The sequence below is a fragment of the Miniopterus schreibersii genome (assembly GCF_964146895.1).
Source record: "Miniopterus schreibersii genome assembly, chromosome: 1".
In the NCBI taxonomy this organism is placed as follows: Eukaryota; Metazoa; Chordata; class Mammalia; order Chiroptera; family Miniopteridae; genus Miniopterus; species Miniopterus schreibersii.
The window spans coordinates 102,288,485-102,308,432 of NC_138101.1; the positions used below are offsets into that span (position 1 = coordinate 102,288,485).

A 19,948-nucleotide genomic window follows, 5' to 3' on the forward strand; every position below is an offset into this window, starting at 1 on the left:
TAGCTGCTTACTCAATTCTTCAACAGCCCTGGACACTATAGTGTGTATTTCTTATAAACAAAGACATTCTCCTGTATAAACACAATATAACCAACAAAATCTGGAAATGAATATTGAATAATTGCTATTGTTGAATTCTCATACCACATTCGATTTTACCAATCATATCAACAATATGCTATATAGCAAAATGATCCAGTTTGGAATTATACATTTGTTGGGGCTAAAAAAATATTAATACTTTTCCTCCTACCTTCTGAATTCTTCTGACTGGGCCAATAGCCAAATTAACAGAGACAGATTAACAGGAGAAGTTAATCTCAAAGTTTAATATATGTGCATGGGGAATTCACATAGACATGATAATTACATGAAAATTCTGAAGACAGTGAGGCAACATTGGGTATATAAAACATTTTTGGACAAAGGAGAAGGGGATGGGGGGAAATGGAGTATTAGATTTCAGAAGTGAAAATGGATGATTTGTAGGTAGTTGAGAAGGAAGGAACACACTTGGCAGAAAAATCCTAGCTAGGTGGCTCAGAAACAGTGTGACACGGGCTATGTACCTGCCTGAATCTCTCTTCTTTAGTCTAATTAAAATTAGACTAAGGTGACATCCTGAGATCTTCTTCCTGAAGTAGGTTTATCTGTCTGAATCTCTGGGTAGGAAAGGGGTGAGGGTCAAAGTTTCTTTCTGAGTCTTTTGTTTCTTAATAAACACCTTAAAATCTATATCCAAAACAGCAGCGTCAGGGTGGCAGAATTTTGTCCCTACATGTGGCATTGAGATGCATTGTGTTGTCATGTCTCTATCACCACCATTTTTTTCAGGCACAGTTCCTCAGTTTTTCCTTGATTCATGACTTTAGTATTTATGAAGATTACAGTCCAGTTATTTTGTAGAATTACCCTCAATTCACATGTGTGTTTTTTAAAGGTTTCCTCACAATTAATTTTTAGCTACAGATCTTTGGCATAAATATCACAAGTGACTTTGTATTCTTCTCATTGCATCCTGTCAAGCGATGAGTGATTTATATTTATCCCCTTACTGATATCACTCACTTTAATTAAGGTGGTGTCTGCCAAGCTTTTCCATGTGAAGTTACTGTTTTCCTTTTGTAATTCTATTTCTCATAAAAATTTCAATTCATTTATTCACATTGGGATGGACCATGGTTTTTAGTTTCACTTTTTGTCTATAATTTTGTAGTAACTTTAGTGTGGAAACAATACACCTTTTAAAGACTTGCTGTAACAGGCTTGGCATACAACAACCTATGAGCTGGCCACCTGTTTTGTAAAAAAGTTACATTAGAACACAGTCATGTTCATCCATTTATGTATTATCTATGTCTGCTTTTGTTCCTGGAGGATTGAGTGGGTAGAATTCCTTTGTCTCTAGTGGGAGTAGGGTTCTTGGGATATCTTCAGAAAAGGAATTTTCTAAGACTCTCAGAGGAGAACGAGTGGCTTTTACTTGGATAGAGTTACATTTCTTAGTTTACAAAGTCCCATGTCCCTTAAACCAGTCCTGGAAAATGTGCAGCTGAGTGTTCAGTAGAGCTAAACGCAGGGTGAGTGTCCAGAGTTTCCATTCCGTGATGGAGCTGGGTCCAATGTAGCATCAGACAAGTTAAAACACATTAGTCCACTGTTTAGAGTCCACATGGCCGACAGCATGCCCCCTGCAGCAGGAGTCCCAAGAGAGCAAGAGCGCCAAGAGTGCAAGAGAGAGAGGCTCCTTTGTTCAGGAGTTTAAATATCAAAATTTCCCTGAGTTCGCAGTGACCACGCCTATTCTGGCCATTGACTTTTTCCCAGGTACGACTGATAGGTAAGCATCTTCCCACATCACCCAGACTTAAATCGGCATGTGTCTATTGTCCAGTCCCTTCGCCCGTCAGTCTGCAGCTTGGAGACTGCTAACTGTAGCTTCCTGGCAAAGCTGTATAAATGGCCTGCTTATATTATCCGGTCTCTCTTTTGCTCCTTTCCTGTTAAATAATAACCAGGTAATTATAACAGTACCATCTTTAATGCTACAATAGTAGAACTGAGTAGTTGTTAAAGAAACTAAATGGCCTACAAGCCTAAATTATTTGCCAACTTTATAGAAGAGTTTGCTGACGCCTGTTATATAACAATTTTTTCTCTTTAAAAATGATATCTTGGGTGACAACAAGATGGCCATGTAGGTAACAGCAGTACTCTCTGCCTCCCACAACCACATCAAAATTACAACTAAAATACAGAACAAACATCATTCAGAACCTCCTGACAGAAGGTTCTGAATCTAGCTGAACAGAAGCCCTACAACCAGGGAACTGAAGAAGCAACAAGACCGGCAGGAGGGGCAGAGACCAGGGGCAGAATCTGGGCTGAATGGTGGAGACGGCAGCCTTGGTCCCACCCCCGATGCCTTGGGTTAAAACCGGGAGGGATATCTTGGCTGTGGAGGTTTCCTGGAGGAGTGAGGGGTTCCAGCCCCACACCAGGCCCCCCAACTCAGGGTTCTAGGGCCGGAAAGAGAAGACCCCACAACTTGGGGCTGTGAAAACCAGTGGGGACTGTGTCTGTGGGACGTGGAGGCTGTGGGAGTCCCAGGCATCTCCTCTTAAAGGGCCGGCACACGGACTCACTCAGATGCACTTCCTCTGAGCCCCAGCACTGGGCTGCAGCTTGAAAGGAGCCTGGGACATTTGGGGAGGAACTAACTTGCCTAAAGTCAGGGCGAGAGGTGGAGGGGCAGCTTTCTCCCAGACAGAAGTGCTGACAGAGGCCATTGCTCCTTTGGCAAGCCTTCCCCCACAGAGCTGGCAGGCAGGTGCCATATTTGAATCTCCAACACCTGACTCACACCTTTGGCCCTGCCCCGGTGATTCCTGGAGGCATCCCCTCCCCGCCCCCTTGCAAGCTCATCCAAGCCATTTCCAGTGGCTTTTTTATGCTAGTGGCCCCTCTAGCCTCATGCTTAGGACTTTCATAAAATCTACCAAATAAGCAGCAGCTGGCCTCAGCATGCCCTATAACTCGAAAAGTGGCCCAAGCCTGGCTGTAGGGGCAGCCTGCATTGGTTCATAGCTTGGCCCTCCTGGACACCTCCAAGCCCAGCGCAAGTAGCAGCCATCTACGTTTTGCTGTGTAGCTCATGCTGCGTGGCCCTGGGCAAGGCACAGGCAGAGACTGACTTTGCACCTACTGGGAGGCCCCAGAGACAGTGCACCTGGTGGTCAGATTCGACCACACTGGATTACAACCCTACCACATGCATGAGTGACACACTCAAGGGGCACGCTTAGTGAACACCAAAGCCCCACAGAAGTAAATCCTGCTCCATAGGGGTGTCTCCAGCATACCAGCTCTTTGGCTATTGATGTAGCTGGTCCTCACAGCTGATTGGCCTGGGGGTCAATTCCTCCCAGTGACACCAACAGCAACCAAGGCTCAACTACATCAGGACAGTGCACAGCCCACACAGGGGAGCACCTGGAAGGCCCAGCTCAGGTGACTGGAGAGGTTGAGCCACTGAACCCTACAGGACACCTACTACACAAAGCCACTCTACCAATTTGAGGAGACATAGCAGCTCTACCTAATACATAGAAAAAAACACCTGGAAGCAGCCAAAATGTGGAGGCAAAGAAACATGTTACAAGTTAAAGGACAGAAGAAATCTCCAGAAAAAGAACTAAGTGAAATGTAGCCAAGCAAGCTACTAGATACAGAGTTTAAAATAATGGTTATAAGGATGCTTAAGGATCTTAGTAAGACTATTAAGGAAACTAGTGAGATCATCAATGACATAATAAAGTACCAATCAGAAATAAAGGCTACACAAACTGAAATGAAGAATAATTTAAATGGAATCAACAGTAGAGTAGAGGACACTCAGAATCAAATCAGCAATTTGGAATATGAGGAAGCAAAAAACACCCAACCAGACGAGCAAAAAGAAAAAAGAATCCAGAAATATGAAGATAGTGTAAGGAGCCCCTGGGACAACTTCAGGCAACTCAACATTTAAATTATGGGGGTCCAGAAGGAGAAGAAAGAGGGCAAGGAATTAAAAACCTATTTGAAAAAATAATGACAGAAAATTCCCTCTACCTGGTGAAAGAAATAGACTTACAAGTCCAGGAAGCACAGAGAATCCCAAACAAGAGGAACCCAAAGAGGTGCACACCAAGACACATCATAATTAAAATGCCAAAGGTTAAAGACAAAGAGAGAATCTTAAAAGCAGCAAGAGAAAAGCAGTTAGTTACCTACAAGGGAGCACCCATATGACTGTCAGCTGATTTCTCAACAGAAACTTTGCAGGCCAGAAGGGAATGGCAAGAAATATTCAGTGATGAAAAGCAAGGACCTACAACTAAGATTACTCTACCCAGCAAAGCTATCATTTAGAATTGAAGGTCAGATAAAAATCTTCACAGATAAGAAAAAGCTAAAGGAGTTCACCACCACCAAACCAGTATTACATGAAATGTTGAGGGGTCTTCTTTAAGAAGAAGCTAATGAACAAAAGAAACTGACAAACAGAATAGACCCAGAGACATTGATGCATGCAACAGACTGTAGTATATCAGAGGGAAGAGGGAAGAGGGAAGAGGGTCAGGGGTGGAAAGAGATTAACCAAAGAAGTTATATGCATAACCCATGGACACAGACAATAATGGGGTGTAGGCCTGGGGAGGGGGAAGGAGGAAGGTGGAGGGGGTAAAGGGGCTGTAAAACGGGACACCTATAATACTTTCAACAATAAAGATAAATTTTTAAAAAAAGATATCTTGGTTAAATTTTATGTAATTTACCATGTAAACATTCTGGCTTGGGTGGATTACACAAATATTTAATGAACTATGAATGACGGCTGTGGTTCCCAAACTATGTGCCAAAGATGCTATAGTGAACTCACAGGGGTACTGTGGAACACTTTTTATTTTTAAGGGAAACACTGATATTTGGTATCTGTGCGATACTGAAAAACTTCTAGGTCAAGTTAGTTTACCATTTCAACATTAGATCACACTATATTTCTCTCTCAAGCATCATATCTTTTTTTTTTTTAAATTTATCTTTATTGTTGAGAGTATTACTGGTGTCCCATTCCCCGCCCCCCCAAATTGACGCCCTCCACTTCACTCCCACCCTCTCCCCAGACCTTCACCCCATTATTAACTGTGTCCATGGGTTATGCATATATGCATATAACGTCTTTGGTTAATCTCTTCCTACCCTCCAACCCCCTTCCCTCTTTCCTCTGAAATATGATCATCTGTTGCATGTGTCAATGTCTCTGGATCTGTTTAGTTGCTCAGATTCTTTTGTTCATTAGCTTCTTCTTAAAGAAGACTCTTCAACTTTTCCTGTAGTGCTGGTCTGGTGGTGATGAACTCCTTCAGCTTTTTCTTATCTGTGAAGCTCTTTATTTAACCTTCAGTTCTAAATGATAGCTTTGCTGGGTAGAGCAATCTTGGTTGTAGTTTCCTGTTTTTCATCACATTGAATATTTCTTGCCACTCCCTTCCGCCTGCAAAGTTTCTGTTGAGAAATCAGCTGACAGTTGTATGGGTGCTCCCTTGTAGGTAACTAACTGCTTTTCTCTTGCTGCTTTTAAGATTCTCTCTTTGTCTTTAACCTTTGGCATTTTAATTAGAATGTGTCTTGGTGTGCACCTCTTTGGGTTCCTCTTGTTTGGGACTCTCTGTGCTTCCTGGACTTGTAAGTCTATTTCTTTCCCCAGGTAGGGGAAGTTTTCTGTAATTATTTTTTCAAATAGGTTTTGAATTTATTGCTCTCTTTCTTCCCCCTGGCACCCCAATAGTATGAATGTTGGGCCTCTTGAAGTTGGCCCAGAGGCTCCTTATACTATTTTCATATTTCTGGATTCTTTTTTCTTTTTGCTCTTCTGGTTGGTTGTTTTTTGCTTCCTCATGTTCCAAATTGCTGATTTGATTCTCAGCATCCTCTACTCTACTGTTGATTCCATGTAAATTATTCTTCATTTCAGTTCGTGTAGCCTTCATTTCATATTGGTACTTTATTATGTTATCGATTTTCTCAGTTATTTCCCTAATAGTCTGCTTAAACATCCTTATAAACAAAATTATGAACTCTGTATCTGTTAGCTTGCTTGGATCTATTTCATTTAGTTCCTCTTCTAGAGATTTCTCCTGTTCTTTCCTTTGTGACATGTTTCTTTGCCTCCACATTTTGGCTGCTTCCAGGTGTTTTTTTCTATGTATTAGGTAGAGCTGCTATGTCTCCTCAAATTGGTAGAGTGGCTTTGTGTAGTAGGTGTCCTGTAGGGCCCAGTGGCTCAGCCTCCCCAGCTACCTGAGCTGGGCCTTCTAGGTGCTCCCCTGTGTGGGCTGTGCACTGTCCTGCTGTAGTTGAGCCTTGGTTGCTGTTGGCGTCTCTGGGAGGAACTGACCCCCCCACCACCACCACCAATCAGCTGTGAGGACCAGCTGCAACTGTAGCCAGAGAGCTGGTGTGCTAGAGACACCCCTATGGATCAGGATTTACTTCAGTGGAGCGTTGGTGTTCACCAAGTGCACCCCTTGAGTGTCACTCATGGATGTGGTAGGGTTGTAATCCAGTGTGGTCGAGTCTGACCACCAGGTGCACTGTCTCTGGGGCCTCCCAGGAGGTGCAAAGTCAGCCTCTGCCAGTGCCTTGCCCAGGGCCACCCAGCATGAGCTACACAGCAAACTTTAGTTGGCTGCTACTTGTGCTGGGCTTGGCATTGTCCAGGAGAGTCCAGGCTATGAGCCAATGAAGGCTGCCGCTAGTGCCAGGCCTGAGGCCACTTATCAAGCCATATGGTGCCCGCTGCTGCTTGTTTGAGAGATTTTAGGAAAGCCCTAAGCATGAGGCTCGAGAGGCGACTTGCACAGAAAAGCCCCTGGAAATGGCCGGGATGAGCTGCAGGTGGGGAGGGGCGGGGCCTCCGGGCATCACCGGGGCGGGGCCAAAGGTGTGAGTTAGGTGCTGGCGACTCAAATATGGCGCCTGCCTGCCGGCTGTGTGAGGGGAGGACTCGCCAAAGGAGCAATGGCCTCTGCCAGCCCTTCTGCCTGGGAGGAAGCTGCTCCTCCACCTCTTGCCTGGATTTCAGGCAGGTTAGTTCCTCCCCAAGTGTCCCGGGTCCTTTCAGGCTGCTGCCCGGCGCTGGGCTCAGAGGGAGCGCGTCTGAGTCTGTGCGCCGGCCCTTTAAGAGGAGCTGCTGGGGCTCCCGCAGCCTCCGGGACCCTCAGCCACAGTCCCGGTGATTTCACAGCCCAGAGTTGTGGGGGCGTCTCTTCCCGGCCTGGAGCCCTGGGCTGGGGGCCTGCTGTGGGGCTGGGACCCCTCGCTCCTCCGGGAAACGCCCGCCGCCGAGATTCCCTCCTGGGTTTCAACCGCAGCACCGGGTGTGGGCCCGCGGGGAGTCTCAGTTCAGCCCCCATCCGCCCGCGTCTCCACCCTCCTGCCGCTCTCGGTGCTTCCTCAGCTCCCTGGTTGTGGGGCTTCTGTTCAGCCGGATCTCAGGAGGCTCAGAGTGACGCTGGTTCTGTATTTTAGTTGTTGCGGGAGGCGGGGGTGCAGCTGTGACCTACGCCGCCATCTTGTTTCTCCTCGAGCATCATATCTTTACAAAGCTGACTTTTCAATGGTTACTGTAATCAAAACAAATGCCATTCCAAATCGGTATGCAACAGATAATGAGGGTGGCAGTGTCCAGTCTAATTCCAGTGTTGGAGAAGTTGTGTAATGCCCCACAGGTACACATGTTCCATCGGGAAGTAATTGTGTTATGTAAAAGTATATTTTTTCTTTCAGTTTATATGTATTATTATTGTTTTCAAATGGCTGCTAAGCTGCTAGAACTTGAAGACTTGTTAAGTAACTTCCTAACTACAATAAACAGAGCTGTAGCACATTTCTTTTGACCTAGAGGCACTGTGAAAAAATTCCTGAGACAGTGTTAGTCACTTTGAACTGGAAGTTTCTGTACTAGGGTCTGTGTTAGATACTAGATATGATAAGATTAGAATTATAACTTGTACCCTCCTGTAAACTTACAGTCTAGTGCAGAAGCAGTCGTGCAGCAGATTATAATTCAAAATGACTAGTTAGATAAGGTAGATTGATTGATAGATGTGTGTGTACACACACTCACACACATGGCACAATCATATCGAAAAGCAAGGCACTCCTTTGTCTACAGGAGAAATAGGAAAAGTTCCAAAGAAGAAAATACTTCACTTAAGTCTTGAAGAGTAGCAAAGAAGGTGGATGTATCTGTGACAAATATTCCAGAGAGAGAGAAGGCATGCAAAATGCAGAGGGGTGCGAGAGAGTATAGCATGGATAGCAGTTCACCATGGCTGAGCAGTGAGTGTACATGGGGGAGACTCCAGGAGAAAGGCTGTCTGACAGGCAAGGGCTAGGCCATGAGAGGCATTTTATGTCATAATAAAAAGGTTAGATTTTTCGCTGTGAGCATAAGAAGCCCTTGAAGAGTTTAAGGTAGTTAAATTGGAATTGCCTGTGAAGAAGATTGTCTCTCTGGGTAGCAGCCCAGAGGATGAATTGGGGAGGGGAAGTTGGATAATGAGATGGGAAGCAGGGAGATAGTCAGGGTAAGAGCTTCTGGGGGTCCGATCCAGAGGAATGGCAACAAATAATCTGGTGCTAAAAGATAATATGAGTTGCTGGCTTCAATGCCTGTTTTGCTTTAACAAGAATGACTTTTAGTATGTAGAGTTGAAATAAATATTAATAAGGTAAAAGTGAGGCCTAGGATAGGTAAATAAGTTTTCATTCAGACCCATCTAAAGCAGGGGCTGGCAAATTTTATCTGTAAGGGCCTGGTTGTGAATATTTAGGCTTTGGGGACTATATAGGCTCTGTTGAAAAACTACTCAACTCTCATTGTGGTGTGAAAGCAGGCATATCCAGTTCATAAATGAATGAGCATGGCTGTGTTCCAACAAAACTTTACTTACAAAAGCAGGTGGCAGCTGGATTTGGCCTGTGGGCTGGAGTTTGCCAATCCTTGATCGAGAGCACTGAATAAACATAGTGAGTGAACTGTTAAACCACTGACGCTTATTTCTGAGAAGAGTGTAGAGTAATGGTGTAGCTGGAAGGTAAGATGAACTAATCTTTTTGTCACAGAAGGAAAGAATATAAATCCCACAAATTATAACAATAAACTTGATGTTGATTATGAAAGAAAACTAAATTGAATTATTACAAGATGAGTTGTGAGTACTTAAGGAATTGATCACTAGGAGGCAGCATTAGTTCACTAAAAGCAATTTCCACCAAAGTTATTTTTCTATTTTAGATATTATAAATGGCCCCTTTCAGAAGAGTGCTATAGATAGTGTTTTGGTACGTAAGCAAAGTATTTGACAAAGTCTTTCATGAGATCACTTTGGATAAACTATATGACAACATGGTTAAATGGATTTATGGTTCAAGTATACCTACAGAACATGAATTAATGCCAGCCTTATAGAGAAATCTGTTCTGGCATGCCATGAGGCTTTTTTCTCAGGCCCATTCTATTCAATGTTTGTGTATTTATTTTATTCTGATAAAGTATGTGAATGACAGAAACTGGAGAAGTTAGAGATCCTGATATACTGGTTGATCAAATCAGAATCTAAAAGTAGCTCAACAATCTAGAACAGGTTTGGCGAACTAGAGCCTGTGAGCCAAATCCATTCTGCAGCCTGTTTTTTATAGCTGTCAAGCAAAGAATGGTTTTTATGCTTTAAAGCATTGCTAAAAATAAGACAAGAAAAAACAGAATATGCAGTAGAGATCTTATGTGGCTCACGAAGCCTCAAATATTCACTATGCCACTGGCCCCTTACAGAAAAAGTTTGCTAACCTGTAGTCTAGAAAAATAAGCAGAATTTAGCAAGATTAAAAGAAAGATAGCCCAGCTGGGCGTGGCTCAGCGGTTAAGCGTCGAGCTAGGATCCAGGTGATCGGGGTTCGATTCCCGGTCAGGGCACATGCCCAGTTGCAGGTCTGATCAATGACTCTCTCCTCATTGATGTTTCTCTCTCTCTCCCTCTCCTTTCCTTTCTCTGAAATCAATAAAGATATATTAAAAAAGAAAAAAAGATAAATAGAAAATTCTGAACTTTACTGCACAACAATAAACAAAACAATTCTCAGCCCAAAAGCAGGGATATGGGAAATGAGAAAAAAACAAGCATTGGAATTAATATGTTAAAATTGAGTTAATTGTGAGATATGATTGTTAGAAGTTAATATGTTCAAAACAATATTCATTTATAGAAATAGAGAATCCAGAAAAATGGAGATGATAGTCTTCAATGGTCAGATTACACCTGAACTATTAGTATTACAGGGCTGAGAGTAGAACCTGGCACTATTTGTTGGCAAAGGAAAAGACATAAGGAAGATATTGCAGGTCTTCAAATATTTTCACAACTGTCCATAAGAGAAAAGACACATCTTGAGAGGCTAGAACAAGGACCATTGTTCAAACAGTTCTGGGAGGCAGAATTTTCTCCTTTTTATTTCTAAGGCGGTATTTTGTGAATGCAGGCAGTATGTATGTTCATAATTCTGAAATAGACACGACGTCTAAAGTCTTCACCTCAAACTCACACTTAGTTGGCTTAATATGAACTTATTTATAATTTGCTCTCCAAAAAGTGGAATAGCCTATATGAGGCAGAAGAGAGTTTCTTTCTCACTCTGATGTGTGGGCCCCATTACTAGTGCTTATCAATGCATTCTGGTTCTCTACCTCATTTTGACATGTGGTAAGATGATACTTCCTTTCCTCTTTTGGTTAGATGTGGTCATGCAACTTGCTTTGGCCAATGAAATGTGAGCAGAAGTGGTGTAAATGATTTCCAAGCAGAAGCATTTAAAGGCTTACGTGTGATTTTCCATGCCTTTCTTCTGTGGTCATTGTGGAAGCATGTGATGAGTTGAAAATACTATCAGATCACAACACCCAGGAGAACTTAGCCAATTTATGGAGGACAGTTGTAGTGTTCTCTGCATGATCAAGAAATAAACTAGTCTTATTGTAAGACAGTGTAAGTTGTGAAGTTGTTATAACAGCATAATCTAGCCTGTTCTGGCTTTTTCCCTTTGGTATTTAATACAAATATCCCTGGGCCAGTAGAAGTCAGGCAACAGGGCTTCTAATACTTACTCTGACATTAACTATGACCCTAGAAAAATCAGTTTCCTCTGTGGAACAAAATTGTTTGAATGAAAAATGCGGACCATCTCTTCTAGAAAAGAACTCTGTGATTTTAAAGTCTGTTTTAATACTTGATGTAGTCAGAGAAAACAATGTCTTTTATAACTATCTGTTCTATTGTTTTTAACTATATGGCTAAAAGCCCACATTGCCATTTACTTTTTAAATTCCACATAAATTGCTGCCTATATTAATTAGGACCATTTTATTTAGTTTGGAACAAAACTTCTCATATAATATATGCATTGTTTTAGAGCCTTAATAATCTGCTAACAGAGTATAATCCAGGATATCAAACACCTATTAAATCACTACACCTCTTTGAAATCATTCCTATAATAGGTCTCCATGGCAAACTGAAGTATGGCAAAAAGTTTATTTTTTTTTTACTTTTTTGGGGTCCCAGCTAGATCCCTTTCTTTCGCTACACAAAAGGTATGGCTTTTATCCCAGAAATTGAACTATCGTAAAGATGCCAGAATTTCAGTTTTTTTCTTCTTACCAAGAGATTTATAGCTTATCTTTAAAATTAGAGGTTTATTTTTGTTTCTAAGTTTAGTTACTCTATAATTATTTGGGCTGAAATACAGTCATCAGATATATAAATTCCTTAAAACACTCAATATTTGAATTGATTTGGCATATATCCAGTCTTCCTAGGTTTGGCTTTCCTTTGAAAGTCCTACTGCCTTTAATAGAAGCTCAGATTCCTTTAGAAAATCTGATGGAATCACCTCCTAAGTATGTGTAGTACGTGATCCATACAGTTTCCAGTACTGTTTGAACTTGGCTCTTTAAATAACCAATCTGTTTCTAGTTCACATTTCATAGATGAGTCAACAATTGAACATCAATATAATTTGCTCTTTTAAAAGTTTGTTCTGAAATAACTTATACTTAATAGGTACCAAATCAATATTTACTGAACAAAAGAATTTAATATAATTATTAATCCAGCTATTTTGTGAAGCTAGGGATCAAGGATTTGAAATTTTTATTTAGTTTGTTTTTCCTCATTACCTCTGTTCAGCCTTACATTAAGAATAACTATATTCCATATTGTAAAAGACACTTTAAACTCACCAGAAATCACATTAAATTTCTGTTCCCATTTAAACAACTAAATCATATGGCAGAGTACTACTGAATTTTAACCACAACTTTTCATCTCTCTAAAATACATTTAAATATATCCTTATTGTAAAAAGACTGTTAATTTCATTTCTTACAAGACGTGGCTCCTGGTCATGATTCTAGTTTTGTCACTAGTTGTGTGACCCTTGTATATATTGCTAAACTTCTCAGAGCATTAATTTCCTCATTTCTAAAATGAGAGGCTTCCAGTAGCTGCATTTCTAGTTTCCTTTTTAACACTGTGATAGTTTCTCGTTGTGTGCATTCAGCATACTTCTTTAGGTCTTCCTTTGCTTTCAGAAGCATTTATAATGGCTCACCCTCTAGACTACATTTTGTGGCCTTTTTGGCCTGCCTTAATTCTAATATAACAGATTACCTATATACTGGCCCACATAGGCCAGATGCTGCTGCAATAACCCTTCTCTAACCTCAGTGAATTAAAGTAACAAAGTTTATTTCATGTTCATACCAATTGTCTGCCCATAGTATGTGGTCCCAGAACTTGGCTGTGTGTTGTCCTCATTCCAGGACCAAGGCCTTCAAAGGACCTATTATCTGGAGCTTTGCAGATTCTGTGCAGAGACTAGAGAGAGAATAGCTATGTCATACATTGTCTTTGAAAGCTTCCACCTAGAAATAAACGCATCGCTTTTGTTCATATGGCATTGTCCAAAGCAAGTCAGTGACCACACCTAACTTCAAGGGGGCAGGAAGTACCATCTCACAGTATGGCTTGGATGTGGGAAGACACAGGAATATTTGGTGAACAGCTCTTATGACTGTTCAACATGTTTTAAGTAAAATGTTGACTTCTGGTAGGAACATAAATTAGTACTACATTTATGGAGGGAAATTTGCAAACATCAAAAGCCCTAGAAATATATCTGTCATTTGATTTAGCAGTTATAGTTTTAGGTAATGATTGAACAAATATATAAAGATGTATATTCAGTAATTCATTCCTTAAGTATATACTTATTGAATATCTACTGTATGCCTGGAGCTGACATGATCTATACCTTTATGGAGCATTTTGGGGTGAGAGAGTGGAGAGATAGTGCCAGAGATAATTCATATGAAACAGGTTGTTATGGAGAAATATAGGGTGCTATAAAAGCATATAGGAAAATTTCTTCTGATCTATTTTTCAGTCATCTGATTCTCTCTTCAGCATGTAAAATCTACTCTGCAACCCCCCCTCCATTGAATTTTTAACTTCCATTTTTGTACTTTTTCATTTTTAAATGAGTTCTCCTTTAAATGTGCTAAATTATGTTTTATAGTTTCCTATCTCTGAAGATATTTTCAAGTTTGTCGTTTATGAAGAAATTGCTTTTTCAAATTGTGACATAATTTTGAATGCTTACAAATCTTTTGATAATAAAAATTAAAAGTTACATGGTTATAATTTACTCTGTTAAAATTTGATAATCTTCAGGGAAAAAGCGTGATCAAGATTGTGTATACAGACTGCAACTTTTAAAAATTTGTTCATAGTGAATATTGTAAGGTGATACAGAAATGATAAGATTTGAGTTAGGGTGTTGGGATTATGACTGATTTTTTTTTTTTTTTTTGAGGTAGGCAGAGGGAGAGAGAGAGACAGAAACATCAATGATGAGAGAGTCATTGATCGGCTGCTTCCTGCACTTCCCCTGCTGGGGATCGAGCCCGCAACCCAGGCATGTGCCTTGACCGGGAATCGAACCACGATCTCCTGGATCCTAGGTTGATGCTCAACCGCTGAGCCACGCCTGGCCAGGCTATGACTGATTTTTTAAAAATGTTCTGAACTGCCTATAATGTTATTTCACAGTTTTTAGAATTTAAGAAATTAGACTCCAAATTAATTTAAAAATAAAGTAAAAGGAATGATATTAATGGAGAATTAATGTAATCAATGGAGAATTATAAATGACTTTCACTCTTGTTTTGTCATTAAATAAAACTCTGATTTGCAACCCATAGATAAAATCACAATTGTTAGAAGTATCACTTTGATCCTTTTAATCTTAATGATAGAAATTTAAGTCTTTCTATGTGGAACTATTGTGCCCAGTGTACAAGGAAAATGTATACAAGCCTGTCCCCTCTTTTTCTGTTCTCTCCATCATTTTCTCTCTCTCATATTAGCTACATTTATCTCACATCCAGAGTTGGGAATAGAGTTTAGAATGTGGGTTTTTTAGAATTCAGAAGTGAATAAAGAAGAACGTGCTAACTTTTTCTTTGAGGGCATAGTTTCTATTAGCTAAGTAGTATGCCTGTCACAAAGAAAACCAGACTTGCAGACCGAAATATATTTAGCATAAAAAAGATTAAATACTTAATAATTTTTTTTAATTTCTTTAGGAAGAAGAAAGGCGTATGGCATCTGTTGTAGCCAAAAAAGAGGAAGAAAAGAAGCGGGAAAGTCACAAACAATCCTTGCTTAAGGTATTTCCTCCGACGGCTGTGTGTGCCCATACTCACTGCACTGAAGCTAGCTAGCCAGCTAGAAAAGTGGTCTCCAACTCTAAAATATTCCTTGCTATCAATAGAATGTTTTTTCTAAACAGTCCTAAAATTTTCCTACGTTTACTACCTATACATAAACTTGTGCTTCTGAAATACATTATAATATACATTATAAAACACATGCAAAAGCTATTTTAAAAGAAAGAGATAAAAATAAATATAACAGAAGTTATCATTTGTTTCCTGGTGGCATTTAAAGTTCTAAATTTGAAAACTTTCTGTTAGCTTCTCTGATATAAAAGTGGTAAAGATTTTGAGGAATTTAGGAATTGAAATTTGTTTTAAACTTGTTTTAAGTGATTTAGCATATCAGACATGTCTTTCCTTAAAATATTTTGTTTTAAAATATTTTATATTAACATCGCGAAGTGTAATAAACACAGCTTAAAGCTTATGTCTTATATTATGCTTTATGTTATGTTCTAAAACTAGGTGCTTTTCTTTTTAAAATTAAAATGTAAATGGCATTCAGAATTCAAAAAATGACTACTAGGGATACCAAGTTGTATATAATAAAATTGAGAAACAGGGAAACTTAGGAGGGTGATGGAAATGTATATCTTGATAGGGCTAAGGATTACACACAGGTGTATGCATTTGCCAGAACTCATCAACGGGTGCATGTTAATCTCTGTATTTTACTCTTTGAAAACTACTCTTAAATTAGCAAAAAAGAGAACCAACTTGGTCCCAAGCCCTCTCAGCTCAGGACTACTACTTCAAAAGTTATTAGAACCATTACTCAGGATACTAAGATTTTTCTGCTTTCTATTATCACTAACCTGCTGATTCCTCCCCACCTTTTGTTTCCCTTCATTCCATAAATTAGATGTGCTTTAGCCCCCTCTTGACGTCTCTGCGTTTTTATTGATTTAGCCAATAAGATTTTCTTTTTCCCTGCAATGGAATATCCCTAATGGTTGGCCAAACCACATTGACTGCCTTAAAGGAAATATAGTTGTAGGCAGTATTTTTTTAATTTATAGGAGCAAGATTCACCATTGCCAGATACCAATACTGGCAAACTTTCCGATGGGTTCACTTCAGAAAAGTATTTCCTACCATGCCACTGCTACTGTCAGATGCATAAGTGAATGAGTGAATAAATGAACAAAAATGCATAAAGGAATAAGTAGACGATAGCTTTCAGACCCAAAGAACACTTGTACGAGCCTTAGAGCCTGGAAAGGAAAGATAGACAAACTCCATTTATGATTTAGCTCTAATAAGTAGAGCCTGCTATAAGCAACAGATTGCACTTGACAAACTTTGAACTGAAATTTTTTTGTTATATGCCCAATTCAGCTGCTTGTTATCATCAGCATTTTTGGAAATGTGCCATTAAATTTTTAGTAAGAGTATTTTTTTAATGTTTGGTAAGTTTTTGTGAAAACTTCAAAATATAGCTAATGCTTCTCTTGTAGTCACTGAATAGGACTCTTTAATTATGAGGGTTACTTAGTTTTTAAAAATTTTAATAAGAAGGAAAGCATGGGAAATCAGGACTCCTGGATTCTAGCCCTAGCTCAGAATGGGGGCCATGATACCAAAGACCCTCAGCATTTGCTGGGGACTGTTTCACATGCCAACACGCATTGATGGTTAAGAAAATGGCATGGGTGGTTGTAGAGCGACAGGGAGAGCACATAGACACATGCCTTCTGCCTTGTTACTTTTCTGTCTACTTCTCTTGCAAGCTTGGAAATGAATGGAAGTGATAGTCATGTCATATACTGGTGTGGTATTGCTTGGACTATGAAGAATTGACTCAAGTGGTAGAGCTGAAATTTGGCATCTTCTAAAATAATTTTCACTAACACAGAATTGGCAACGTATTGCCGTCTAGCTTTAGACACATGACTGTAACTGATATGCCAAATGCATCTATGATCATTGAGCATAAAATTTTCTTTGGGTACCCCTACCCCCTTCTGCCTTGCAGAATTTATATCTTTGTACTATGTTCTTTTGCTTCTTTTTTCCCCTTGCTCACAGATATCCGGAGTCCTTATGTGTCTCCCTGGCCAGCCAGTGATTCCCACCTGATCCCAGGCTGCACTCCGGTTTCAAAATATGTCTTCCCTATTCCTGGGCCCAGTATAAAAAAAATTCTCTTAGTCAACGTATCTGATTTTAATAACCCAAGTAAAGGATGCTTAACTTTGGGGTGGGTGTCAGAAAGTGTTTACATTTTCAGAGTATCTTGTTATGAATTATTTTCTATACTCAGTTGTGTAAAATTATTTTGTCTTTTTTCTGAATACTGTTATATCTACCTTATTAAGAATAGTTCTCTCTGTCAGCCTCCAGTCAGCCAGAAAACCAAATGCATGTAGCCCTCATGATAGTGATCCTCTATTAACCCACTGCCCCTGCCTCTTTCAAAGTGGCCTTGATAATAAATAGAAATATTGGCATTGCTTAGGTTAAGACTGCTTAGGTTGGATTATTCTAGTCATCTGCAAATAACTGAGTTTCTTCAGGTCAAATGCCTTTTTATTATAGATTTGGAAAAATATTTTTATAGTAGAATAGCATATTCCTACTTGCTTTCGATAAGGAGGACAAATATAAAATGTCAAAAAGTCTCAGAAGTATATACATATTAAATATAACCCACATAGCTATATAGATAAACCTGAAATAGCAAGCAATAGAAAAAATGCTAAAAACATTTCTAAAAACAGAAATAGAACTTCTAAAAAGTTTAGTTTTAATTACCTTTGTCATCATTTTTATTCTTATTCAATGCCATTTCTACATGCTAAAATTTTAGATAATCAAGTATAGGCAAAGAGGTGGAACTAAAAATAATTATTCTACATGTATATATGTACTGAGCAAATGGGCAGAGAATCTTCCCAACAGCCTTTATTGGCTCCAGAGGGAGAGGGTGAAGAGGGGTCAGTATCACACACTGATTTTTCATTGGACAGTTGTGCTCTCAGTAAAGAGGAAAAGGAATGTGTTTATTTTCAGCCTCTGATCTAATTGGCATACCATATAAAAATGTTAACTTTTGATAGTGTAGAATAGAATAAAATAGAATAGAATAGAAGAATAGAATAGAATAGAATAGAATAGAATAGAATAGAATAGAATAGAATAGAATAGAATAGAATAGAAGTGATTATTTTCCCCAATGCATTTATATAAGTTGACTAGAAACATTTCAACCTAGCAGAGTTTCTTTGGGTAGTCTAGATCTGCCTTTTCAACAGGTTTCTGTGAGAGAAGGGAGCTCCAATGCCCTAATCAGTGGTTCTCAAAGTGAAGTCCATTAACAACACCTGGGAGTTAGAAATGCAAATTCAAGAGCCCCACCTGAAACCCACTAAATCAGAATGGAGTAGGAACTAGCAATTAGTTTTTTAATAAGCTTTCCTTGTGATTTGAGGCACTCTGAAGTTTCAGAACCACTTCCCTAAGGTATCCATTGCATATCATGAATTAAATTCTTTCATATTCATCTAAGGTGGTACTAGTTACCTAGAAATATTTCAACCTAGTACAATTTCTTTTAGTAGTCTGTATATAATTACTAATTTTCAGAGATTGTAATTTACACTGTGAAGCTTGGAACATTGATCAGTCCCTTTCCTTCTCTCCTCCCTGCCAAGATTATTTCATCATATTATTCCTAATTATTGAGTAGGAAAATTAAAATGTTATCTTTTCTTTCTATGTTTAAACACAAAGGTATGTAAATCTCTGTTAAATCAAAATTTCAGATAACACTTAAGTATATAAATTTCTGTTAAACTTTCAGGTAGTGAATTTTTATATCTCCAATGGAAGTAATTATTGTTTGTATATATTTGTTTTTCTTTAAGGGTGATAGACCTTTACTAAGATGTTTGAATGCACAAGGTAAATAAAGACCAGTTGTACTTTGTTTTAGAATACTTTAGTAGCTACTTTTAAGGAATAGACTCCCTTTAAAAGTGTGATAAGTAGTAAAAACAATATGCTCCTTGGATAGTCTCCTGCTAAAAAAATTGCTTTATGAATTTTTTACAATAAACTTTTTCACAGGAGAAGAAAAGGTTAACAATTAACAACGTAGCACGACAGTGGGACTTGCAACATCGAGTAACCAATATTGCTACAGATCAAGATAGAAAAGATTCTGACTCTCCTTCTCAGGACCCCTGTCAGATTGATGGAAGTACCACCTCTTCATTTCCAGAGGAAACAGGGTATGCAATGATATTCTTTCCAGAGACTAGTCTTTGAAGAACTAAACTTGAAGCAGAAATGGGAAGCCATCTCACATTTGATTATTTAACAATAGTTCTTAAGAAAACCTACTGAAGTTAGAAGTTTAAATTTAAAAGTTAAGATGGAATTATTAAAAAAAACAAACTGACCCCCAGTTTAAAAACCCTTCAGTGTGTTTTTTTTATTTGTCATAGGAAAAAAATGTAGATTACTTAATATAGCCTATGAGATCCCCTACTCACCTCACCTATTTTATCCTGTTCTCCTACTGCAACTCCAGTGACTTTCAATTCAGTTTCTTCCAGCTTTTCTCCTGCAAACAGTTGTAATCTCCTGACACCACTTCCATGCCCTATTTCTCTTACTCTGCCCAGCTTGGAGGTCTTACATTTAGACTTCATATCCCCTGAAAAGCCTCCCCTAACTACTTCCCGGAAACTACACTAGATTAGATAACCCCTTTTACCTCACTACTCTGCACTTTGCCTTCTTAGCATTTACCATAACCATAATTAAATGAGTAGTGGGTAATTGTTTCAGATCTGTTTTCCCCACTAGAATGTAAGTTTCAAGAGGAAAAGAATCCTGATTATCTTGACCTATATCATATCCCCAGCAGCCAGCACAAAACCTTGCTTCTTAACTAGTAGTATTAAACAATTCATCATAAAATCTGAATAATTACTCCAGCTGCGTTCTATAATATCTATCTATTCTTGTGGCTCAAACCTCTTTTCTTCTCTAACACACATGTCACCATAATTCATATCTCCTGGTTTATGAGCAAATCTGAGTACATTCTCTAGACTTTGC

General features: G+C 39.2%; 1 protein-coding gene across 12 annotated transcripts in view; it reads left to right on the forward strand.

Moving 5' to 3' along the window:
• The window catches only part of LRRC49 (leucine rich repeat containing 49), a 147,930-nt gene that overhangs the window by 86,393 nt on the left and 41,589 nt on the right, over positions 1–19,948 (forward strand). For all 12 annotated transcript variants that reach the window (XM_081160752.1, XM_081160755.1, XM_081160748.1 and 9 more), the window contains 2 exons: positions 14,750–14,833; positions 18,950–19,113. In XM_081160752.1, coding sequence (XP_081016878.1) covers positions 14,750–14,833; positions 18,950–19,113 — 248 coding nt within the window. The remainder of the gene's footprint in view (positions 1–14,749; positions 14,834–18,949; positions 19,114–19,948) is intronic.